Source organism: Notamacropus eugenii, chromosome 3 (genome assembly GCF_028372415.1).
Source record: "Notamacropus eugenii isolate mMacEug1 chromosome 3, mMacEug1.pri_v2, whole genome shotgun sequence".
Lineage (NCBI taxonomy): Eukaryota > Metazoa > Chordata > Mammalia > Diprotodontia > Macropodidae > Notamacropus > Notamacropus eugenii.
In genome coordinates, this window is record NC_092874.1 from 224,408,070 (window position 1) to 224,429,641 (window position 21,572).

Below are 21,572 nucleotides of genomic sequence, written 5' to 3' on the forward strand. Positions count from 1 at the left end.
TCCCGCACGCACACCCCTCGCCCCTCCCTTCGGGGAGGGGGGAGGTGGCTCTAGTTCCCTCTTCGCGCACGCGCGCCACAGGCGGGCCCTGCGCGGCCGCCGGGATAGCACGTGCGGGGAGGAGGCGGCGGCGGCGGTGGGCGCGCGCGCGGGGCGGGCGCGGGCGCGCGCCGGGAGCTGCTGGGCTGCGGCGGCGGCGGCGGCGGCAGCAGCGACGGTTACTATGGCGGAGTCGTTGGGAGCCTCCTCCTTCCTCCTCCTGGTCTTCCTCCTGCTGGAGGGCGGCGGCGGCGGCGGCGGGCCCCGGGGGACCCAGGGTGAGTGTCCCGGGGAGGGTGGGGAGGGAGAGAGGAGAGAGCGGGCGGGATCCGGGGCGAGGCCTGGAACCGAGGCACCCCCTCCCTCCTTCCCTCCCTCCCCGCTCGGCCCCGGCGGTCCCAGGAGCCCGGCGAGGCGTGGCCGCCGCCCTCCAGGCCTGGCCCTCGTCCCGAGGGGCCGGGGGTGCCGGCCCCCCCCGCCAGACACCCCGGGGCCAGGGGCTCCATCGTCCTCCTTCCCTGCCCGTGACCCCCTCCCCCATTCACCAGGGACCCCTCCATTATACACGCACCACGCACACACACACACACATACACACATACATACATACACACAGGTCCAGGAGACGGTGTTTGGAAGGACTGGGGAGGGTGAACCTAGGGCTCGAGACTGAGAAATGTTTCGCACCCCAGAATAGGGCAACGAATTGACGTGTGTTACAGTTGCTTCCCCCCACCTCAGGGGGCCCATTCATTTAATTACTTCGTGGATGCTTTTTATTCGAAATCTTGATAAAAATCTAAAATCTACCTTTAGCCTCCAAGATTACATAAAGATCCTAGGGGAGGGAGTAATCCCACTGCCCTTGGCCAAGATTTCCCTCCTCCTCCCCCAAGAAAAGAATTAACAAACAAAAACTTACCTTCTGTCTCCCAAGCAACCTTATTATACCTTCTTGACAGACATCCCCTTCCGCCACAACAGGAGATGGACATGTTTCAGCAACACTGTCTCTTGTTTGTGAAGCCCTTTGGTTGGAGAGGCGCCATTGAAATCCTAAAGTATTATTTAGTGTAAGAGATAATCGATTCAAATGGTTTTGCCATGGGGATGGTGGGTGAAGATTCTGACTGAATTGAAATGGTTATTGACCTGCAGATTTGTCTGGGAGGGTTGATCAGGACTCCAGGCTAATAACAGAATCTACTGCTTTGAATTCTCTGCAACCACCTAACCTTTCAACAATGGAATATAAAGTGTGTGTGTGTATGTGTGTGTGTATACACTAACACTATTTTTCTACTCAAGATGACAGTTCTGGCTTTTAAAAATCAAACAGAAAGGAGAGCATTGCACTTTGAGTCTGAAAAACAGTTTTATTATCTTTAGCTTTGATATCTGGTGTTGCTGGTAGCTGGTGTATGCATTCAGTCTTTGTTCAGTAGTGCTTCTCTTCAGTGTTTCTGTTTTCAGTGTTCTGTGGTTTCTTCCTTGTTGATATATTGTATAGGCAACTACTGTGTGTAGTATGATTCTTGAACACAGTGTAAAGGTGTGTGAACAGAGAACTGACAGTATTTGTGGTGAAATGATGACTTCTATGAATAAAGGAGATCTCATGGGGTGGGGGTGGAAGGTAGTTACAATGGACTGTGTTATAATGGAAGGTATAATGTAATTAAGAAAAAGCGCTTGATTTAACCTCTGGTTTGCTTGTTAGGATATTATGAATAACTCCCTTAATTTCTTTCACAAGGATTTTTATTGTATTCCTAATGTGTCAAATATTGTACTTTCCCTGGTGTCTTTTTTAATGTCTGTTTTGGAAAGTCTGATTAAAAGAATGAAGTGCCTACCCCAAATGTTTAATTGATAAATCCAGCTTGTTCTGAGCAAGCCACAGTTCATTTTCTCTAACCTTTCCTAAAAAGAATGTCCAATAAGGGAGGAGAGGGGGTTGGGTGGGATTTAGTTTCTTTTTTTTCCTTCTGTTTCTTTTTTAAATTAGAAAATTGGTTGTATGTCCAGCAGATATTCTCCAAGGCCTTAAAACTTCTTGGCTAGACACTACAGTTTCTTTCCGGGACACATCTAGTTACCCGCAGTGAATGCACCGGAAACCACTGTTGCAAAAGCATTCGAGTAAAACGTCAGTTCTGGGAAAGCAAACTATGGGCCATGGGGTGACAACTAGTTGAATCTTTTCTCCTATATGTATGTCCATCATACATTTATTTTATCTGTATTGAATGGGCTAGAAATAGAGCAGTGTAGTTCTAAAGCATTTCAGAACTTGCCTCGGACCCTGTAACAGAAGAATGAGTAATGTGGGAGGATGTCCATTCAATAAAGAGAGAGGCTGGTGGAGCACTGGGACCTTTGTACCTTAATAAAATGCTGACAGTAGGAAAGGGAAGGAGTTTGTACCCTGATAAAGTTGTGGCACAGAACCCATTTGATTAGGAACATTGTGCTTTTTCAGATTCATCTGTGGAGTTCACATTTCAGTGCTATAGTGTTTAAAAATGTGAAATTATTTGATTTAGGAGAGGCAATAGAAAAGTGCACTCATTTCTCAAGATCAGCAGAGATACTGATACTTGGTAGTACTTGGTAGTAGAGATACTAGAAATTCTGATAGGAAGATAAATGCAATTTAGGGGAACATATTTAAGAATTCATTTGAATCCAGATGTCCACTCAGCAAAATAATATGCCCAGGAAAAGTGGGTTCTTGCAACAGAGAATAAGTGAATCGTCTGTCCATGACTTTCATCTGTCCAAAAAGGCTTATGGAAGACATATATTCTTAGTTGGAACTTGGAGTGGGAAGACATTTGCGATACCAGAACTTTTCTCCTTCACAGGTTGTCCTTGAGCAAGTTTAACCTCTATGTACCTCAGTTTTTCTTTCTGTATTGTAAAGGAAATGATACATGCTGTTCTTTGGGGACATTTGTGAGACTGAATTACTGATATCCAGTTGGCCTGGTATTTTTAGATACAGTTTCTGTACTTATGTGAATAAGCAATGTTGGGTTACTTTTTATCTTATCAGGGCAGAATAACTGCTTTGTGATTGAAGGAAATACCATTTGTCACAGTGTTATTTCTTTTTATTTATGCATTTTGGCAGGCTACTTTCAGATTCTTTCAAATTAGAGGACAGATCTTTCACATTTGTACAACTAGCAGTGTACCTGGGCCATCTGAGGTTCTGGAGGGAGTGACCTGCTTAGCTTCATTGGTTTGGCACCATATTATTTATTATGCAACTCTGAGTATGTTTATGGCACTATGTAAATGTTACATAAGAACATACAGCTTTAGATTTGGGCTAGTTGGTAACTGAACAAGAGGAGGTTAGACTGAGAACTTCATCTTAAAAGGTTGCTTGGAATGTCAGAGACAAAAGTGTGAGTAAAACTACTCCTTTCATGGGAATTTTTATTATGTCTTTACCAGTCAAAGATATACTATGTCTTTCCTTGATGATTTGGTATAATGTTTCCTCAGTGTCCTGCAGTGCCCTGGTTCATAGGGTCCCAGATTTAAAGCTAGAAGGGACTTTAGAGGTGGTCTAGTCCAGGGGTTAGAAAGCTTTGGCCTTGAGACCACATGTGATGCTCTAGGTCCTCAAGTGTAGCCCTTGATGGAATCTAAACTTTATAGAACAAATTCTTTTGAGGATTTGTTTGGATTTCGTCAAAGGGCCACACTTGAGGCCTGGAGGGCCACAGGTTCCCCACCCCTGTACAGTCCCTTCATTTTACACTTACGAAGAAAATAAGGCCTAGAGAGGTTAAATACCCATAGTTACATAGGTAGTAAGTGACAAAGCAAGGATTTGTCTCACTTTCCCTCATTTTCAATCTTGACACTCTGTTGAACAATTTTAACTTTAGTCTGTCTTCTTTCCTTGAATTCCTTTCCCCCATTGTCCTATATTGTTGCTCATCCTTTTCCAAATCCCAAACTTGGATTTCCTTCACCATTTTTCATCTTTAGTCCTACTCCATGCTACTGATCGCTGCTGGCTGGAAGTCACACATCTCAGATGCCTGAATCCACTACAAGTTTGTTTTATCTAATCTCACTTGGGCCCTCACTGCCTACAGGGAAAACCTTTAAATTATCTCTAATTCAGATTTTATCACAATCCCCACAGGATCTGTTCTAGACCTTTCCTTCTTCTTTCAAACTATTTATATCACCCCTCTCCACTTTACTCTCCAGGGAGGACCTCATATTTAACCAAGAAAATTAAGACCATCTTTCATGAGCTCCCAGTTGTTATCAGTTCCACACTTCATGTCTCCTCTTCATTTCCCATTGTCTCTGAGAAAGATGAATCTTCTGCTTGCCGAGACCAAATTCTTCTCATTCCCTAGGTTCTGGTCCCTTCCTTTCTCCTTTAAGAATTTGCTCTGTCACTCATCTCTTCCACTCTTTTTAATCTTCAATCACTCCTTATCCACTGGCTCCTTAACTACTACCAACAAATATGCCCAGTTCTCCCCATCAAAAAACAAAACAAAACAGACAAACAGCCCTTCATTTGATCCTGCTGTCACTTCAGGCTTTTAGTCCTGTGTACCCTCCCTTTCCCTGCCAAATTCCTAGCAAAAGCTGTCTTCACCCTTTACCTTCACATTCTTACCTCCCTCTTTCTTGTCAATCTCTAAGCTAACTTCCCACCCTCCCTTACCACTTGACTGAAATTGCCCTTTCTAAAAATCTCTTAATTGCTAGATCTAATGGTTTTTTCTTAAAATTTTATCCTTCTTGACTGTTCTACAGACCACCCCTTGCTGAGGGGATACTCTGTGTTCCCTGAATTTCTGTGGCATTCCTCTCTCTCCTGTTTCTCCTCCTATATATTTGGCCACTCCTTGGTCTCCTTTGCTGGATCATCATCGTCTGTGTTCTGTCTTCTGTTCTCTGGTATATCCTATGCCTCTGTACTGGGCTCTCTTCTCTGTGTTCTCTGGTGATTTTTATCAGTTCCCTTGAGTTCAGTTATCTTGGTGCAGATGACTCAATTAAACATATTCAGCCTTCATCTCTCTTCTGAGCTCCAAGTCACCAATTACCTCTTGGGCATTTCAAACTAGATGACCCAGAGACATTGCCCGAAAAAGAACTCATTGTCTTTCCCTTTAAGCACACTCCCCCTAACTAACTCCTTGTTTCTATCGAGGGCAGGACCATCCTTATAGTCACCCAAGTTCACAAACTTAGAGTTATCCTTGGTTCTTCTCTGTCTTCCTATTTCCCCCATCTCCATAGCCAAACACTTGTAAAGTCTGTTTTCTACCTCCACAACTTCACTCCCATTTGTCTCCTCTACACTCAAATAGCACCACTCCTTATATCTTCTTGACTACTGCAATAGTCTTCTAATTGTTTTCACTATTCCATTTTCTATCTTTTTCAGTCTGGTATTTTCAGGGGCTGCCCCCTAGGAGGGAACATGTTCCCTTCTCTTTGCTTCCTTGGCCTCCTTCAGGTCTCAGCTAAAGTCCCACTTTCTGCAAGAAGCGCTCCCTGGTCCTCCTTAATCCATTGATTATTTCCAGTTTATCACACACACGTATATAGTTTGTACATATATATTTGTACATAATTGTTTGTATGCTGCTTCCCCCATTGGATTGTGAAGCTCCTTATGATCAGGACTCAGTTTTTTTACCTTTTTTTTTTGTAACATCAGTGCTTAGCATGGTGCCTGGCACATAGTAGGTGTTTTATACATGCTAGTTGAACTCATAGACAGCTTCCAAATAATATTCCTGTTTGACCATTGCTTCTCACTCATTAAACCTTAGTGGCTCCCTATTGCCTCTTCCATAAAATACAAACTCACAGTCTGACTCCATCCTGTTTTTCACATTACTTCCCTCACATATTTTGTTCCAGCCAAACTGTTCCACTTGATGTTCCCCATACATGACATTCCATCCCCTGCCTTTTTGCCCTTCACCTAGTGGAATTCCTAGCTCCAGGCAAGGCTCAGCCCAAGTGCTACCTCTAACTAGAAGCCTTTTCTGACTGCAACCAGGGCTTCCTGTCTCTCCATCCCATCTCTGAAATTACTTTATGTTTATTTATGCCATATAAATTTTGAATTTGGCTCTATATATGTTGTTTCCTCAGTAGAATGTAAGTTTCTTGGGGAAAAGGACTTTGTCTGCATCCCCAGTGCCTGGTCCAGTGTTTGAGTCCTAGGAGGCACTTAATAAATGCTCAATGACTGGAAATTGAATGGCATTCTTTTGAAAATCCTGTCTGAATGACTGATTTTTGGTGGGCTGTGATATTATAGTCGGGCTAATTCCATCCCAGGAAACTCATTGCAAACCTTACTGCCACCACATAAATCAGTGAATTGGTGAGATCTGCTGTTTCCAGCAGAGCCTGCTGGAGAAGCTTGTCAGTTTGAATTGCATTTCATTTCAATCTGTTCTTAGGAATAACTCTAGTTCATGCTTCTCTCTACCTACTTTATTTAGTTGTAAGGCGAAGTAGAACTCAAGCTAACACTAAGGTTCATCTCTTTGTGTTGTATTTTCATTTTTAAAGTCTGTCCTTTACTATTTATGGATACAATCTCTACTTGGAATACCACCCTTGTTTGGACTTGTGTGCATTTTTTTTGTAGGATGGAATTTTTATGTAAGGTGATTTTACCTCGTTTTCTTTTCGTATTTTTAAGAAGTATCCTAAAGCCTTTCTTCCCTTTCTTCCCATTGACAATAATAGTGTTGCAGGCATCTTTACCCAGTCTAGGCAGAGCTAATGAGGAACAGTGAAACCTTTCAAACAGTCAGTAGTGCCTCCAAAGATAGAAGAAGAGTAATTTTCACTCCTAGTCATTCCACTTCATGGTCCTGTGCTAATGCCTTTTCTTAATTTTTGTTTTCCTCAGTATGTTTACTGAAGACATGGCTTACAAAAATCTTCCTGAGATCTCTTCTAATTTAGGGTTGGTGCTCATATATAGTGGAGAAAACCCTTTGCTGGGGGTCAGGAGATCTATGTTATAAGTAGGTACTGACTTGCCATATGACCTCAGGCGATTCCCTCTTATTGGCCCTTAGTTTCCCCAGTCATAAAATGAAGATATTTGACCACATGACCTCTAAGGTTTCTTTCAGCCTTAATATTCCACAAGCCTTATAAATGCCATCTTTCAACTTTTCTCTCTACCTGCAGATTCCTCTATACTTCCCATGTCATCTTTTATAAACAAAAAGCACAGTGTAAGGGTTTGCTGAATTTCTTGTGCTGAAACGTTAACCAGAGTTTGATTTAGCCCCAAAACATCCATTTCTGGATATTGTCCTAGAATCTGCACTTTTTCTCATGCTTTTTTCCCCCTGGGCAGTTTCCTTGGGTTTACATATACTTCCTTTCTGCCTCTTAACAGTTTTCTCTCAGCCCCATTCCCTCACTACCAGTTGTTTTGCTGGTACTTAGAACTTAACGTAGTGAAAACTGTTTAACCCTGTGTTTGCATCATCAAACCTAGCCTTATCTAATCTGGTTGCAGATAAGCCAGTCCTCCTATTACTTAACTCCTCTGTGCCTGTTTCCTGGTCCGTAAAATAGGAGTCATAGCACCTCTCCTACCAGCCTTTGATGATTGTAGGAGCTACATAAAAGTAGAACCCATGCTCTCTGTGATGAATTAATAAGTGAAAAGTCATTTGAATCCAGGTTTTTATATATTTACCACTGTTATCCCTTTCCTTTTCCATTGCCCTAAATCTTTTGAGGGGAGGATAGGTAGTTTGAGGTAGTTAGGTAATGAATATTTTAAGTTGAGAAGAAGGTTGACATAATGGACTTGAGTCAGGAATACCTGAGCTTGAATCCTGAACCAGACATTTATTAACTGTCAAGTCAACAAGCATTTAATCAGCACTTACTGTGGCACTGTGAGGCAGCTAGGTGGCGCAGGGAATAGAGCACTAGGCAGGGAATCATGAAGACTCATCTTCATGAGTTTGAATCCAGCCTCAGTCACTTATTAGCTGTGTGATCCTGGACAGGTCACTTAACCATGTTTGCCTTAGTTCCTCATCTACAGAATGAGTGGGAGAAGGAAATGGCAATCTACTGCAGTATCTTTGCCAAGAAAACTCCAAAATAGGGTCATAAAGAATTGGACATAACTGAAGTGATTGAACAACAGCAAAAATGGCATTATGCTAAAGCTGGGAATACAGAGAGGCAAAGACAGCTCCTGCCCTCAAGGGACTTACCTTCCACTGGAGGAGAGGGTCTTCAATCATCTGTGGGCTCCAAAGGCCCAGAGAGTCTATACAACCGATCTGATCCTGAGCAAGCCACTTAACAGCTCTAAGCCTGTTTCCACTTCTGTAAAATGGGAACAACAATATCTGCTTCTCAGACTTGTAAGGATTAATTAAGATGATATGCGTAAAGCACTAAGTGCTATATAAATATGATCTAATATTATTAGATTGCTTAAATTCTAATATCTATTGTGTATACCTAAGTACTGAGTCTCCCATGAACACTTATTAGTTATCTGTGTATACATTTGCATATTTTAAGCCAGAGATTGTTGTTGTTCAGCAGAGTCCAGCTCTTTGTGACCCTATGAACCATAGTATGGCAGGCCTGTCTATTTTCCATTATCTCTTGAAGTTTGTTCAAGTTTGTGTTCATTGTTTCCATGACATTATCTGTCTATCCCATCTTCTGGCATCCTCTTTTCCTTTTGTCTTCAATCTTTCCCAACAAACAGGGTCTTTTCCAGTGAGTCCTGTCTTTTCATTATGTGGCTAAAGTATTTATGCTTCAGTTTCAGTATTTGACCTTCCAGTGAACAGTCTTAATTAATTTCTTTGAGTGTTGATTGATCCCCTTGCTGTCCAAGGGACTCTCAAAAATCTTCCCTATACCCACAATTTGAAAGCATTAATTCTGGGATGATAGCAGGTTTCCTTATAAACCAAGCCATTTTAAATAAGTTAATTTGTTCAGTTGATTGAAGTTGCCCTATGATGTAGAATTCCTTCTATAAAAGAAATATAAGTTGTCCCTGCCCACCAAGAGCTTGAAATCAGCATGTTTTTCTGCTCCTTGGTTGATGAAAAAGCTCAAGAAACCTGAATAGTTCAGTTACTGCTCAGTGTTCCTTTTCCTAGTCTTCCTCACAAAATATCCAGACCTTTTAAAAACAAGTTGTTGCATGAGTACATTTTTAAGGAAAGCATATACTATCTTAGAATATTCTTTAAGAGAATTTGAAAGTAGATCAAAATCAGGTAAACCAAATAAACCACATCTCGGAAGTAGAAATCATTTTGTCGTACAGAATCTTCCTCTGAATGATATTTGCCACTTTGAGATTTTACCTATTATAGTATGTTCCAACTTTCTCTAAAATAAGTTTTCAGATCCATCTTTTTCTACTTAACAGCAGTTGACCAACAAACTATTCCTTTTTTCCCCCTCCTATCCCAGCTCATAATATCTGTCATTTTCATTTCCATCCCTTCAAGTATAACATCACATTTGTACTGCTGCACTTTTAATTTCACCTCTCTTCACCTCTAATATTTTGCCCACCAATCCCTCTGATAGTCTGCAGAAGTCCTCTTTCTGAGCCACTTTTAACTGAATATGTTAACCATCTCTTCTTCCTTCTTACATCACTTCTCATGTCTGAGTTTGTTATCTATTTATTTTGCTCCAACTGTCCTATTTTTCTTTGCATTCCTTGCATTTAGCATAGTATCAGGTAATAGGTTCTTAGTTATTCGTTGCATTTATTAAGCCATATCAGTTTTCTTCTCATCAAAGCAACTAACCTAAGCCCTTTTCTTTCTCAAAATTGCATCCCCACCATCTCTAAAATACTTATCCTTAGTACAGTAAGTAGGTCAGGAAGAAGATACCTTTCGTAAGCTTCAGTGTCAAATAACTATTGTTGCCCCGATAAACCAGATAAAATAAAAGCTGCACAGAGGTTGACTACAGAAAAGAAGAAAGTATTCTTTGTATTTTGTTTTACTGTAGAATAAAGTAAAGGATAATTGTTTCCTTCCATTTACTTCACTCATCCCCTTACTTGTGCTTGGTATGTAATGGATAGTTTATTAAATATAATGGCTGTGTTAGATGGTCCTGGAAAGACTGGGCCCTCATAATGATGTATTCCATTCCTATTCCACCATCCCACTTAACCTCCCAGGCAGCCACAGGGATCCTTTAAGATGACCGTTCCTACCCTCAATCATAGATTAAGTTGCACTGACAGTTCTCCTTAGCATAAATACCAAGCATTTATTTGGGAAAAGAACAAAGCTTTCATTCTGTAGACCTGAGGCTTAAGGTTGAACTTGTTTAAACAACTCTCTAGGGTTGGGTTTGTTTCCAAGTAAAATGTCAGAAAGGTATTGTGTACAGTGGATGCAGTGCTGAACTGGCTTCTCTGACACCTTCCCTTTCATGTAAAACCCATTTCTAGGCCCTTTTTCTGGATAGGAGCAAGCTAAACAACCAGCCTGTCAAGTTCTTGTTGTCAAAATTGGATTTTTCCTTACTGCTCAGCTTCCTTTATTAAGTTAACTGTATTTTTCTTAGATGCTCTTTAGCCAAAACAGCGAATATATCTTTGTTAGTTCATGAAAATCCTCTTAGATTTTTAATTTCCAAGATACTACCAATTACACACACCTAGTTTGACAGTGAGACATCTTGTATTGATCTCAAGGAGCTGTTGATTTTTTCCTCTTTTTTTTTTGTACTTAAATTTATTTATTTAAGTTTTCAACATTTCCACAAAATTTTGGGTTCCAAATTTTCTCCCCATTTCTCCCCTCCCCCACTCCAAAACGCCAAGCATTCTGATTACCTGGATCACCAATCTGTCTTCCCTTCTAACATCCCTCCATTCCCTTATCCCCATCTTTTCTTTTGTCCTGTGCAGCAAGATAAATTTCTATACCCCATTACTTATATTTCTTACTTCCTAGTTGCAAGAACAATACTCAACAGTTGTTCCTAAAGCTTTGAGTTCCAACTTCTCTTCATCCCTCCCTCCCCACCCATTCCCTTTGGGAAGGCAAGCAATTCAATATAGGTCATATCTGTGTAGATTTGCAAATGGCTTCCATAATAGTCATGTTGTGTAAAACTAACTATATTTCCCTCCATCCTATCCTGTCCCCCGTTTCTTCTATTCTCTCTTTTGATCCTATCCCTCCCCAAGAGTGTTGACTTCTAATTACTCCCTCCTCCCACTGCTCTCCCTTCCATTATCCCCCGCATCCTGCTTATCCCCTTCTCCCCCACTTTCCTGTTTTGTAAGATAGGTTTTCATACCAAAATGAGTATGCATTTTATTCCTTCCTTTAGTCGAATGTGATGAGAGTAAGCTTCATGTTTTTTCTCTCACCTCCCCCTTTTTCCCTCCCCTGAAAAGTCTTTTACTTGCCTTTTATGAGAGATAATTTGCCCCATTCCATTTCTCCCTTTCTCCTCCCAATATATTTCTCTCTCACCCCTTAATTTCATTTTTTTAAGATATGATCCCATCCTATTCAATTCACACTATGCTTTCTGTTTCTCTTTTTATGTGTGTGTGTGTGTATGTGTGTATAATCCCACCAACTACCCAGATACTGAAAAAGTTTCAAGAGTTACAAATATTGTCTTTCCCTGTAGGAATGTAAATAGTTCAACTTTAGTAAGCCCCTTATGACTTTTCTTTACTGTTTACCTTTTCATGCTTCTCTTGATTCTTGTATTTGAAAGTCATATTTTCTTTTCAGCTCTGGCCTTTTCATCAAGAATGCTTGGAAGTCCTCTATTTCATTGAAAGACCATTTTTCCACTGAAGTATTATACTCGGTTTTGCTGGGTAGGGGATTCTTGGTTTTAGTCCTAGTTCCTTTGACTTCTGGAATATCATATTCCATGCCCTTCGATCCATTAATGTAGAAGCTGCTAGATCTTGTGTTATTCTGATTGTATTTCCACAATACTTGAATTGTTTCTTTCTAGCTACTTGTAATATTTTCTCCTTGACCTGGGAACTCTGGAATTTGGTTACAATGTTCCTAGGAGTTTCTCTTTTTGGATCTCTTTCAGGAGGTGATTGGTTGATTCTTTCAGTATTTATTTTGCCCTCTCATTCCAGAATCTCAGGGCAGTTTTTCTTGATAATTTCATGAAAGATGATGTCTAGGCTCTTTTTTTGATCATGGCTTTCAGGTAGTCCCATAATTTTTAAATTGTCTCTCCTAGATCTATTTTCCAGGTCAGTTGTTTTTCCAATGAGATATTTCACATTATCTTCCATTTTTTCATTCTTTTGGTTTTGTTTTGTGATTTCTTGGTTTCTCATAAAGTCATTAGTCTCCATCTGTTCCATTCTAATTTTGAAAGAACTATTTTCTTCAGTGAGCTTTTGAATCTCCTTTTCCATTTGGCTAATTCTGCTTTTTAAAGCATTCTTCTCCTCCTTGGCTTTTTGAATCTCTTTTGTCAATTGACTTAGCCTATTTTTCAAAGTGTTACTTTCTTCAACATTTTTTTGGGTCTCCTTTAGCAAGGTGTTGACCTGCTTTTCATGCTTTTCTTTCATCTCTCTCATTTCTCTTCCCAGTTTTTCCTCTACCTCTCTAACTTGATTTTCAAAATCCTTTTTGAGCTCTTCCATGGCCTGAGACCACTGAATATTTATTTTGGATGTTTGGGATACAGAAGCCTTGACTTTTATGTCTTTCCCTGATGGTAGGCATTGTTCTTCCTCATCTGAAAGGATGGGAGAAGATATCTGTTCACCAAGAAAGTAATCTTCTATAGTCTTATTTTTTTTCCCCTTTTTTGGGCATTTTCCCAGCCAGTTACTTGACTTTCGGGTCCTTTGTCAAGAGTAGGGTATACTCTGGGAATCTGTAAGATCTCAATTCCTCCAAGGTGGCATAATCAAGCATGTACTGGTCTGGGTGCAGGAAGGGATTTTTGTGTCCATAATCTTAGCAGTTACCTCTCCATGGCCACTTGGCCTCCAGTTCTGCCAAGTCAGCACTGGAAGCTGATTTTCAGATAAGCTGGATGGGCAGGGCCGCCATTCAGTGTGTGACAAAGACCAGCTCCCCCAGGACCTGCACACAGGGTCAAGGCAAGAATCAGCTCCTTAGTGCCCCCAGCGTTTTTACACTACAACAATGAATGTGGATGCTGTGCCTGCTGATGTGGCCTCTGCAGCTGCTGCCTGAAGCTGGAGCTATGGGAAGGCCCTTCTCCCTTCCCAGCCAGCTGAAAAAGCCCTGTCACTGACTTTTGGCGCCTGTGGGTTGAGGGATGTGCAAACCTGCTGCTGCTGTGACTGGAGGTTCCACGACTTGAGATTCCGTCCCGAGGGCCGTTCCTGAGCTGTGCTCGGCCAACGCTGGGCTGGGCTCCACTCCACTTCCGGTGCAGCAGACGTTTCCCGTGGGCCTTTCACGTCCCCCTGGGCTGGAAATCTCCTCCACTCTGTTCTCCACCTCTGCTGCTGCAGAATTTGTTGAGAGTCCCTCTCTACATGTATTTTATGGGCTGTGTGGGGAGAGCCTTCGTATGTGTGTCTTTCTAGTCTGCCATCTTGGCTCTGCCCCCCTGATTTTTTATTTTTAATCCTGTTTGGTGATTAGTGGAAGAAAAAAGATAATTTAGAAACTAAAGATAAAGGAAAGATAATTTTTTCTGAAATTTTTTTTGATTGATGAACTTTATTGTGATAAGAATTTCTTACTCATAACTGTGAGCCTTAGTATAGGATAGTACCAGTTTCTTAAAAATACTTGGAATTTAGGAATGGAAAGACCATCTAGCTTGAAATCAGAAGGTCCAGATTCAGATTCAGACTCTGCTACTTGCTAGCACTGTGGCCTTAGGCAAATTGTTCAATCTCTCAGGGCTTCCATTTCCTCGTCTGTAAAGTGAGGCTAATACTTCAGATTGTTGAGAGGAAAGTGCTTTGTGAAACTCTAAAGCACTATGTAAATGTGAGTTATTGTCACTGTGGCAGCTTTGGGCAGGAGCGTGAGACGTCCCGAGCTGAGCTCCTGGTTGTGGGACTGTAGCTCTCCAGTCTTTTATTCCTCAGCATAGCCCGTTTCTTTTTTTGGTGGAAATTCTAGCATTTGTCTAGGCCATGCCTATGAACAGAAGAGGCTTGTTCATTTATCAGTTTCCCTTACTGAGCAATATCAATTTTAGAAACCTAAGGAATAATTAGTATTCCTGGCAGCAAGTGACAATTTTTATTGTTTTCTGGGAAACTTAGTGGACTAACCAGTAACTTACGGAATCTATAGGAAGGCTAGAGATAGACAAATAGGAAATACAACCCAATCCAGTACTAGTAGTCATGGAATAAAAATCATTTCCAAAGTACTATGGAGTCTCTGCATGGTAATTCCATAATTATACAATAAAAATGTGTTGGTAGGGATATGCTACAGACCACCTAGCTAGAATAGTGAGATTAGGGTGGAAATGTTCAATGGGATTGTGGAAACCATAGAATTAGTCCTGGAAGTAGTAATTGGAGACTTCAGTCATCTAAACATAATTTGGCAGAATTGGAACAAACTGTGAACCTAAGATTTTTTACTTCTACAGAGTTGCTAGTTTTAGAACTCACAAGGAATGGGAATATACCAGACTTGATTCTAAGTAGTAAAGAAGAACTGGTATAGAGAGTCATTATGACTGATTTAGTATTTACCAGACCACCTAGAAATGTCTTATTAGAAGGCCAGGTTAAATGTGTACCAAGGATCAAAATGACCTGGTTGAAGGGAGTAGGGGCAGATGCAGTACTAAAGGGGAAAGAGAGAGTAAAGAAAGTTCTTGCAAAGGAAATTGCATCTTTCCAGAAATGGAAGGCTCTTCCTTTTGAAGCACCTGGGAAGCCAAGAAAGATTATGAGACATATCCTGCAAGAGATTCCAAAGCAAGTAATCAAGCTATCTTAAAATATGCCAGAGGGGAGAGAACCACTTCAGAGAATCAGTGGGGCAACTTGGTGATCATGGTGCAAAAGGTGCTTTCAGAGATGAAAAGTAACACCCAGATTATCCCCTGAAGTGTACAGGTTGGAGGCACTAGACTAAACAGTGTTAAGCACAGGATTCTCTAGATCTAATCGATACAATAGATTTAAATAAATTATTGCGTCCTCCCTAGAGTTTCAAAGGAACACAAGGGTAAAATTGTAGAGCAGTACCGAAGTGTGTAACCTGTTGCTATAAATGCATGACAAGCCAGCCTAACTAAAGCAACAGGGCATCCTGAGGGAAAGACAAGAGGCAGGATATGCCAGGCAAGTCAAAGCACTACCACCACTGTGACCACCATCTCCCATTGGATGCTCATGGACACAGCATAGGTCCATGAACCCAAGAGCCCTGGAAATACTGACATTAAATAATGATATAAAAAAAGAGGCATTAACATTGCTTTGCTGCTGCACCTTAAGGACCATGAGAATTTTCCATCAGATCTGCAGCTGAAGCCTCCACATATGTTGTCTCCTTCATTAGCGTTTGGATTTCTTGAGTGTAGGGAGCATCTTATTTTTCTGTTTGTATCTCCAGTGCTTAGTACAGTGCTTTGGATATTATAAACACTTAGTAAATGATTTTATTTATTTACGTAGGTGCTCTGCCAGTGAACTGGTAGATTTTCTTTTCATTGGGAATGCTTGAAAGCCTTGTATTTCGTTAAATGTCCCTTTCTCCTCCCTGTAGGATACTCAGTTTTGCTGGCAAGATTATTCTTGTTTGTATTCCTAAGTTCTTTGCCTTTTAGAATATAATATTCCAAATCTTCCTTTACCTCATAGAAGTAGCTGCTAAATCTTGTGCGAGCCTGACTATGGCCTTTGAGGTCCTTGAATTCTTTCTTTCTGGCTGCTTGCAGTATTTTTCCTTTGACCTGAGAGCTCTGAATTTTGGCTATAATATTTCTTGGAATTTTCATTTTATGGTTTGTTTCAGAAAGTGACTAGTGTATTGCTTTGATTTCTACTTTCAGTTTTCCTTTTTTAATTTCTTGAAATGAGATGTCAAGGTACACTCTCTTGCTATCGCTCTTGCTCTCTCTCCCTCTCAGATTACTGAGTTTCATTGGACTAATGTCCAGTGATTGTTAAATTATTTCATCTCTATCTATTTTCCAGGTCACTCATTTTTCCTGTATTTTACATTTTCTTCTATTTTTCTCAGTCTTTTGACTTTATTTTAGTATTTTTTGATGTCTCATGAAGTCAGTAGTTTTTGTTTGACCAGTTCTGATTTTCAAGGAATTATTTTCTTTACTAAAGTTTTGTGACTCTTCCACCAACGTGTTAATTTCTTTTTCATATCTTTCTTCAGTAGCCCTCATTTGGTTTTTAAAATAATTTTGAGCACTTTTAACTCTTCTAGGAATTTTTTTTGCACTTGTGTCTAATCTGCATTTTTTCTTTAAGGCTTTGCTTACAGATGTATTCATTATCTTCTTCTGTGTTTGAGTCTTAAACTTCCCTCTCACCACAGTAGCTTTTTATGGTTGTGTTCTTTTGTGTGTTCATTCTTCTAGCCTGCTTCTTGATTTTGGACTTTATGTTAGTGTTGGACTCTGCTCGCTTCTGGGGCAAAGGGATGTCTCATCTAAGCGTCTGCTCTTTTATGTCCTCCTGCTTTCACAGCTCAGTCTAGGGACCTGCAAATTTTCACTACTTCCAAAAGCAACGTGATCTGGGAAGAGGTCCGTTCATTGCCCTCCCAGTCTGAGTTCTACAAGTTGGATCCATTGGCTTGCGTATAGTTGAATTTCAGTAGACTGCTGCTGGACTTAGTCAGTGTTAGCTCACTGGTTCTGCATGTTCAGAGGAACTGAAATGTGGGCTCTCCTTTGGTTTAGTCTCCTGTCCTGATTATTCCACTGGGCCTAATGTGTTTGGCTAAAGGTTAGAACCAAGTGTCAATTCTACTCCTGGGCTCAGAGCCACAGAGCTAAGTTTCTGGAATTTGTGCCTTGCAACTGTTCCTCTCCATCCTGGATCTTTGACCTGGAAGTGGGTAATGGGTGTCAGAGTTGTCATATGGCACCTGTTCTTGTATCCAGTGTTAGTTTAGGGATTCCCTAGGATCTCTTTCTTTTTATTTCTTTATTTTGTGAATTTATTTTAAACTTAAATGCTAAAACTTTCAGTGCACAATAAGAAAAGAGACATAAACAACATGATTTTAAATATTAAACCTTAAATATAAAATAAGAAGAAAAAGCATTGCCTTGTGCACAGTGGAATGTGAGAGGATTCAAAATATACTGCAATAAATTCCATTTCAAGAAAGTCTATATAATAAATGTTATACATTGTGTTCAGAGCTGTCCATCTTGCTAGGATCTCTTACTCTCTCTCCCAGTGCTTCCTGTCCAGGTACTCTCATCTCCCTTTCAGTCCCTGGTCTCTAGAATGCTCCTGTCTCACTGCTGCCATATTGTACACCTGCCCAGTGCCAACCCTAGTGTTCTCAGACCCCTTTGTCTTTCTAAGCTGCCCTGGGCTGAAAAAATGACTAATCTAGACTTTTTCTTGGTTTTCCTGATCAAAATTCAGTCTGATGTTTTTTTATAGCTTGTTGTGGAAGAGATGTGCTGGGTGAGCTAGGCAAAAATGCTTTCACTCTATTCTCTTGACTCAACCTTCTGAACTGGTAGAATGTCATATGATTTCCATCTTAATGAAAAATTCTGGAGGAGATCCTGTAATATATGTAATGTGTGGTAGAAGATGTCACTAAGGCATAGAGACAGGGACAGCACCTGCAATTTCATTGAACAGGCAACTTCAGTCATAGAGAGTCATAGAAAGTTGCCTATACATCTCACTGAGAGGTTCAGTTCAATTCAGGTTCACGCAGGATAGCTCAGGGGTAGGATTTGAACCCAGGTCTTCCACCTTCCAGGCTGTCTACCATTCACTTAACTTAGAACTTTAAGCAATGGAAAGACAACATGATTTCTAAAGGAGGCAAGGAGATTAACTTATCAGAGTTCATCTAATAGATGAAATGGTGTATTTATGAAAAAGGCAGATTCATTTTATTGTGGAAAAGTAAAAGGTAAAGCCTTTAAGAGAAAAAATATTACATGCTATACCACGGGTGGGAAACCTGTGGCCTTCTAGGTCCTTGGATAAGGCCTTTTGACTGAGTCCAAGTTTTGCAGAACAAATTCTTTTTTTAAGGAGATTTGTTCTGTGAAGTTTGGATTCAGTCAAACGGCTGCACTTGAGGACTTAGAGGGCCACATGTGACCTTGAGGCTGAAGGTTCCCCACCCCTGTTAAACTGTTAGGATGATGAGTGCTGATCAGTTACTTATAATCTGAGTAAAGAACCCAACTATCATTGTAAATTGCTGTTGCTACCTGAAGATATCAGCCCAGAATGTTTTCGAAGAGGCAAGAAGTACAACAGAATCCTGGGCATTAGCAGAAAAGTTATTAAAAATCAAACAGAAAACATGCTCCCTTTTTACAAAACCTTGCTCTAATTCTACCTGGAATGTTAAGTGCAGGTTTGGTTGCCCATCTCAAGAAAGACATGGAATTAGAGATTACCAACTAATAAAACAGCAGGGGGATAGGAAGCTGCTATAGAAACACAAACAGGTAAGGATTGTCCTCTGCCCTGCCTTTCCTTCCTCTGCCAGCCAGTTATTTGCCAAGTCTTACCGATTCTATCTCCATAACATCTCTTCACTCATGTAGTACCACTTTAGTTCATCACTTTCTACCTGGACTAATGTGATGGTGTACTGTTCCCCCTGCCTCCAGCCTACCCGCTGTCTAATCCATTCTCCACAAAACTACCTAATTGATAATTCCTGTATAATCTAGGTCTGACTATGTCGGTCTCCTGCTGTGGAAGTTTCACTAGCTTCCTTTTGTCTCTGGAGCAAAATGCAAACACCTGTTTGGCATTTAAGGCCTTTCGCATGTGGCTCTTGAGACAGCTCACATTACTCCTCTTCGTGCCTTTCTGTTACTGATAGACTGACCCTCTTGCTCTTCCTGATACTCAGCATTCCATTTCTCACTTTGGTTCCTTTACCCATACCTAGAATGTTCTTTCTCCTGTCTTTGTCTTATAGAATTACTGGATTCCTTCAAAGTTCAGCTTAGGTTCCACATTCTTTGGGAGAGTTTTCTTGATCTAGTTTTTTTTTTTAGTTCTCTTCTCCAGCCCCAAAAATTATGTTGTATTTTCTCTTTTTATATTTTTATATATAAAAATTTATAAATGTATATATATATTTATGAGGGAAACTGTCCTCTAGGTCTGGAAGACATGAGTTCAAGCCCTGCCGTTGATACTGAACATTCTAGCTGCATGACTATGGGCAACTCATTTAACCTCTTGGTTTCGTAGGAAACTTGGTCTAAAACTGTAACTATAAATTGAAAAACAGTTGTTGATCTGTCTGCACAAGTAGATAGAACTTCCTTACTGTATGGCTCTGCATACCAATAAAATCACAGGTATAAACTTTTAAAAAATTGTAAACTTATATTTCTTTGTATGTGTTGTTTTTCCCTAGTAGAGTGCATCCCTTCAACATACCATTCCTTTTCTCTCTTCATATCCCGTGCACCTAACATAGTGCCTAGCACATGGTAGGTACTCAATGAATGTTTGTTATTGTATAGAGATGTAATCATGGTCTCTAAAAATCATAAAAGGAGTGGATAAGATGATTTTTTTGTGCCCTGATTCTTAGAATGTGAAATTAGAGGAATTCCTTTCAAACTTGAAATATGTTTATGGCAAATAAATCTAATCCTCTAAAATTCTATTATCTACTTTGCTATATAACAGGTCATAGATTTCTTTAAAAAAAAACAACCCTAAAAAAAGAGATGTTAGGGAGCATGGTATAATGGAGAGAGCTTTAGATTTGGAGTCAAAGGACCTGAGTTCAAATTCCAGTTATTCCATTTATTATCTGGGTAACCTTGGGCAAATTACTTAACCTGCCTGAGCTTCGAGATTCCTCATATGTAAAATGTGGGGGCTTAATTGGATGATTTCTGAGGGCCTCTCGATCAACATCTCTGAACACTGATAGACTGCAAATGCGAATACTGTAGTTTCAAAAAGTCATAGGTTGATTCTTTGGTGACTATTATGGTGAACTTGGATGTTTTGGGACTATCTCCAATCTTTTGGAGTCAAGGAAAACAGTCATGCCCTTTAAGCCTGTTTCAAAGATAGATTACTGAATGTGGATGGACTATGCCTCTAAGCCTGCTCATGCTTATGAATTTCAAATCAAGCAACAGAAATGATAGATTTCCTCCTAGTGTATGACAGTTCGTAAGGGAAAGGAGGCTTTCACTTGCCTTGTTAGTAATTACTTTTTAATGTTTTTCTGAAGCCCAGCAGCAAATTAGATGCTTCAGCTAGTGTACAGCCAGGTTCTGATTCTACCCACAGTGAAACTTGTAAGCCTTTTCAAAACAGTGGCTCACTTAGGGACTAACTTTGCGTTTTTGTCACCTACCATGTTCTGACCATGTATTGGAACTCCATTCAAATTCTGCTGGGGGTGCTTGTGGCATACCCAGATTTGACTAGCAAACTTGTTAATAAAAGATCTTTGTAAAGGAAGCCTGAACATTGACCATTTTCTAACATGTTTCTAGCCAGACTGGTTTAGTTGGCCAGGGTAGTTCAGATTTTCAAACTGTTTTTTTTACCGTAATTCTCATTCATTGTGGAAATAAGAAATGTGTATGGCGTGTGTGTGCTAGGTCTGTGCAACTAGAGATATATGCCTAAACAACAGATTGTAAGGGGTTAGCATCTATGATTCAACTCTTTTAGTTTCCTGGAGAAATTTAATATATAGGTCCAGATCAGAGAGAATAATGAATCCAGTGAACTGGTGCCATTATTCTGTTTTGTATTGTACATTTTCATTGGGCTGGAATCAATTATCATATTTTACATAAATATGACTTTGAATAGTACAAATTGCAACCAGCTTAGTGGTACAGTTATAGAGTCCTAGGGGTGGAGTCAGAAAGACTTGAATTCAAATGTGGCTTTAAGTCACTTAACCTCTCAGTGCCTCAATTTCCTAATTGACAAAATGAGGATAATACCTTATAGGGTTGTGAGAGTCAAAATAGGTCATATTTGTAAATCACTTAGCACAGAGTCTAGCACACAGTAGGCACTTAATAAATGCTTGCCCCTCCCCCATGGGATTCATTTTTTTTTTAACTAGTCAGGAGTAGTTTACATGGTAAACTTAAATTTTCAAATAATTTTATTATCCTTTATTATATTTATCAGTGAGTAGTAACAATTTTTAAAGCATTTTTTAAATTGAAATTCAAGAAAATACTTGTAAACTTAAAGCACTGTTTTCTAGTGTAGTATCAGTTACCTAAGCTACATGAATTTTTTTTTTGGTTGTTTGATTAGCAGAAAGTGCTTTGGAATT

At 40.2% G+C, this 21,572-nt stretch overlaps 1 protein-coding gene across 2 annotated transcripts in view; it reads left to right on the forward strand.

Annotated features, from left to right (window-relative positions):
• The first annotated feature begins 162 nt into the window (after window positions 1-162).
• ACVR1B (activin A receptor type 1B) overlaps window positions 163-21,572 on the forward strand; it is a 44,280-nt gene continuing 22,870 nt past the window's right edge. Inside the window, exon 1 of one of the 2 annotated variants that reach the window (XM_072654720.1) lies at window positions 163-317. In XM_072654720.1, the coding sequence (XP_072510821.1) occupies window positions 224-317 (94 nt within the window). In that variant the 5' untranslated portion in view covers window positions 163-223. Of the gene's footprint in view, window positions 318-19,713; window positions 19,738-21,572 lie in introns of those variants that run through there. The other variant, XM_072654721.1, reaches the window with a different exon arrangement.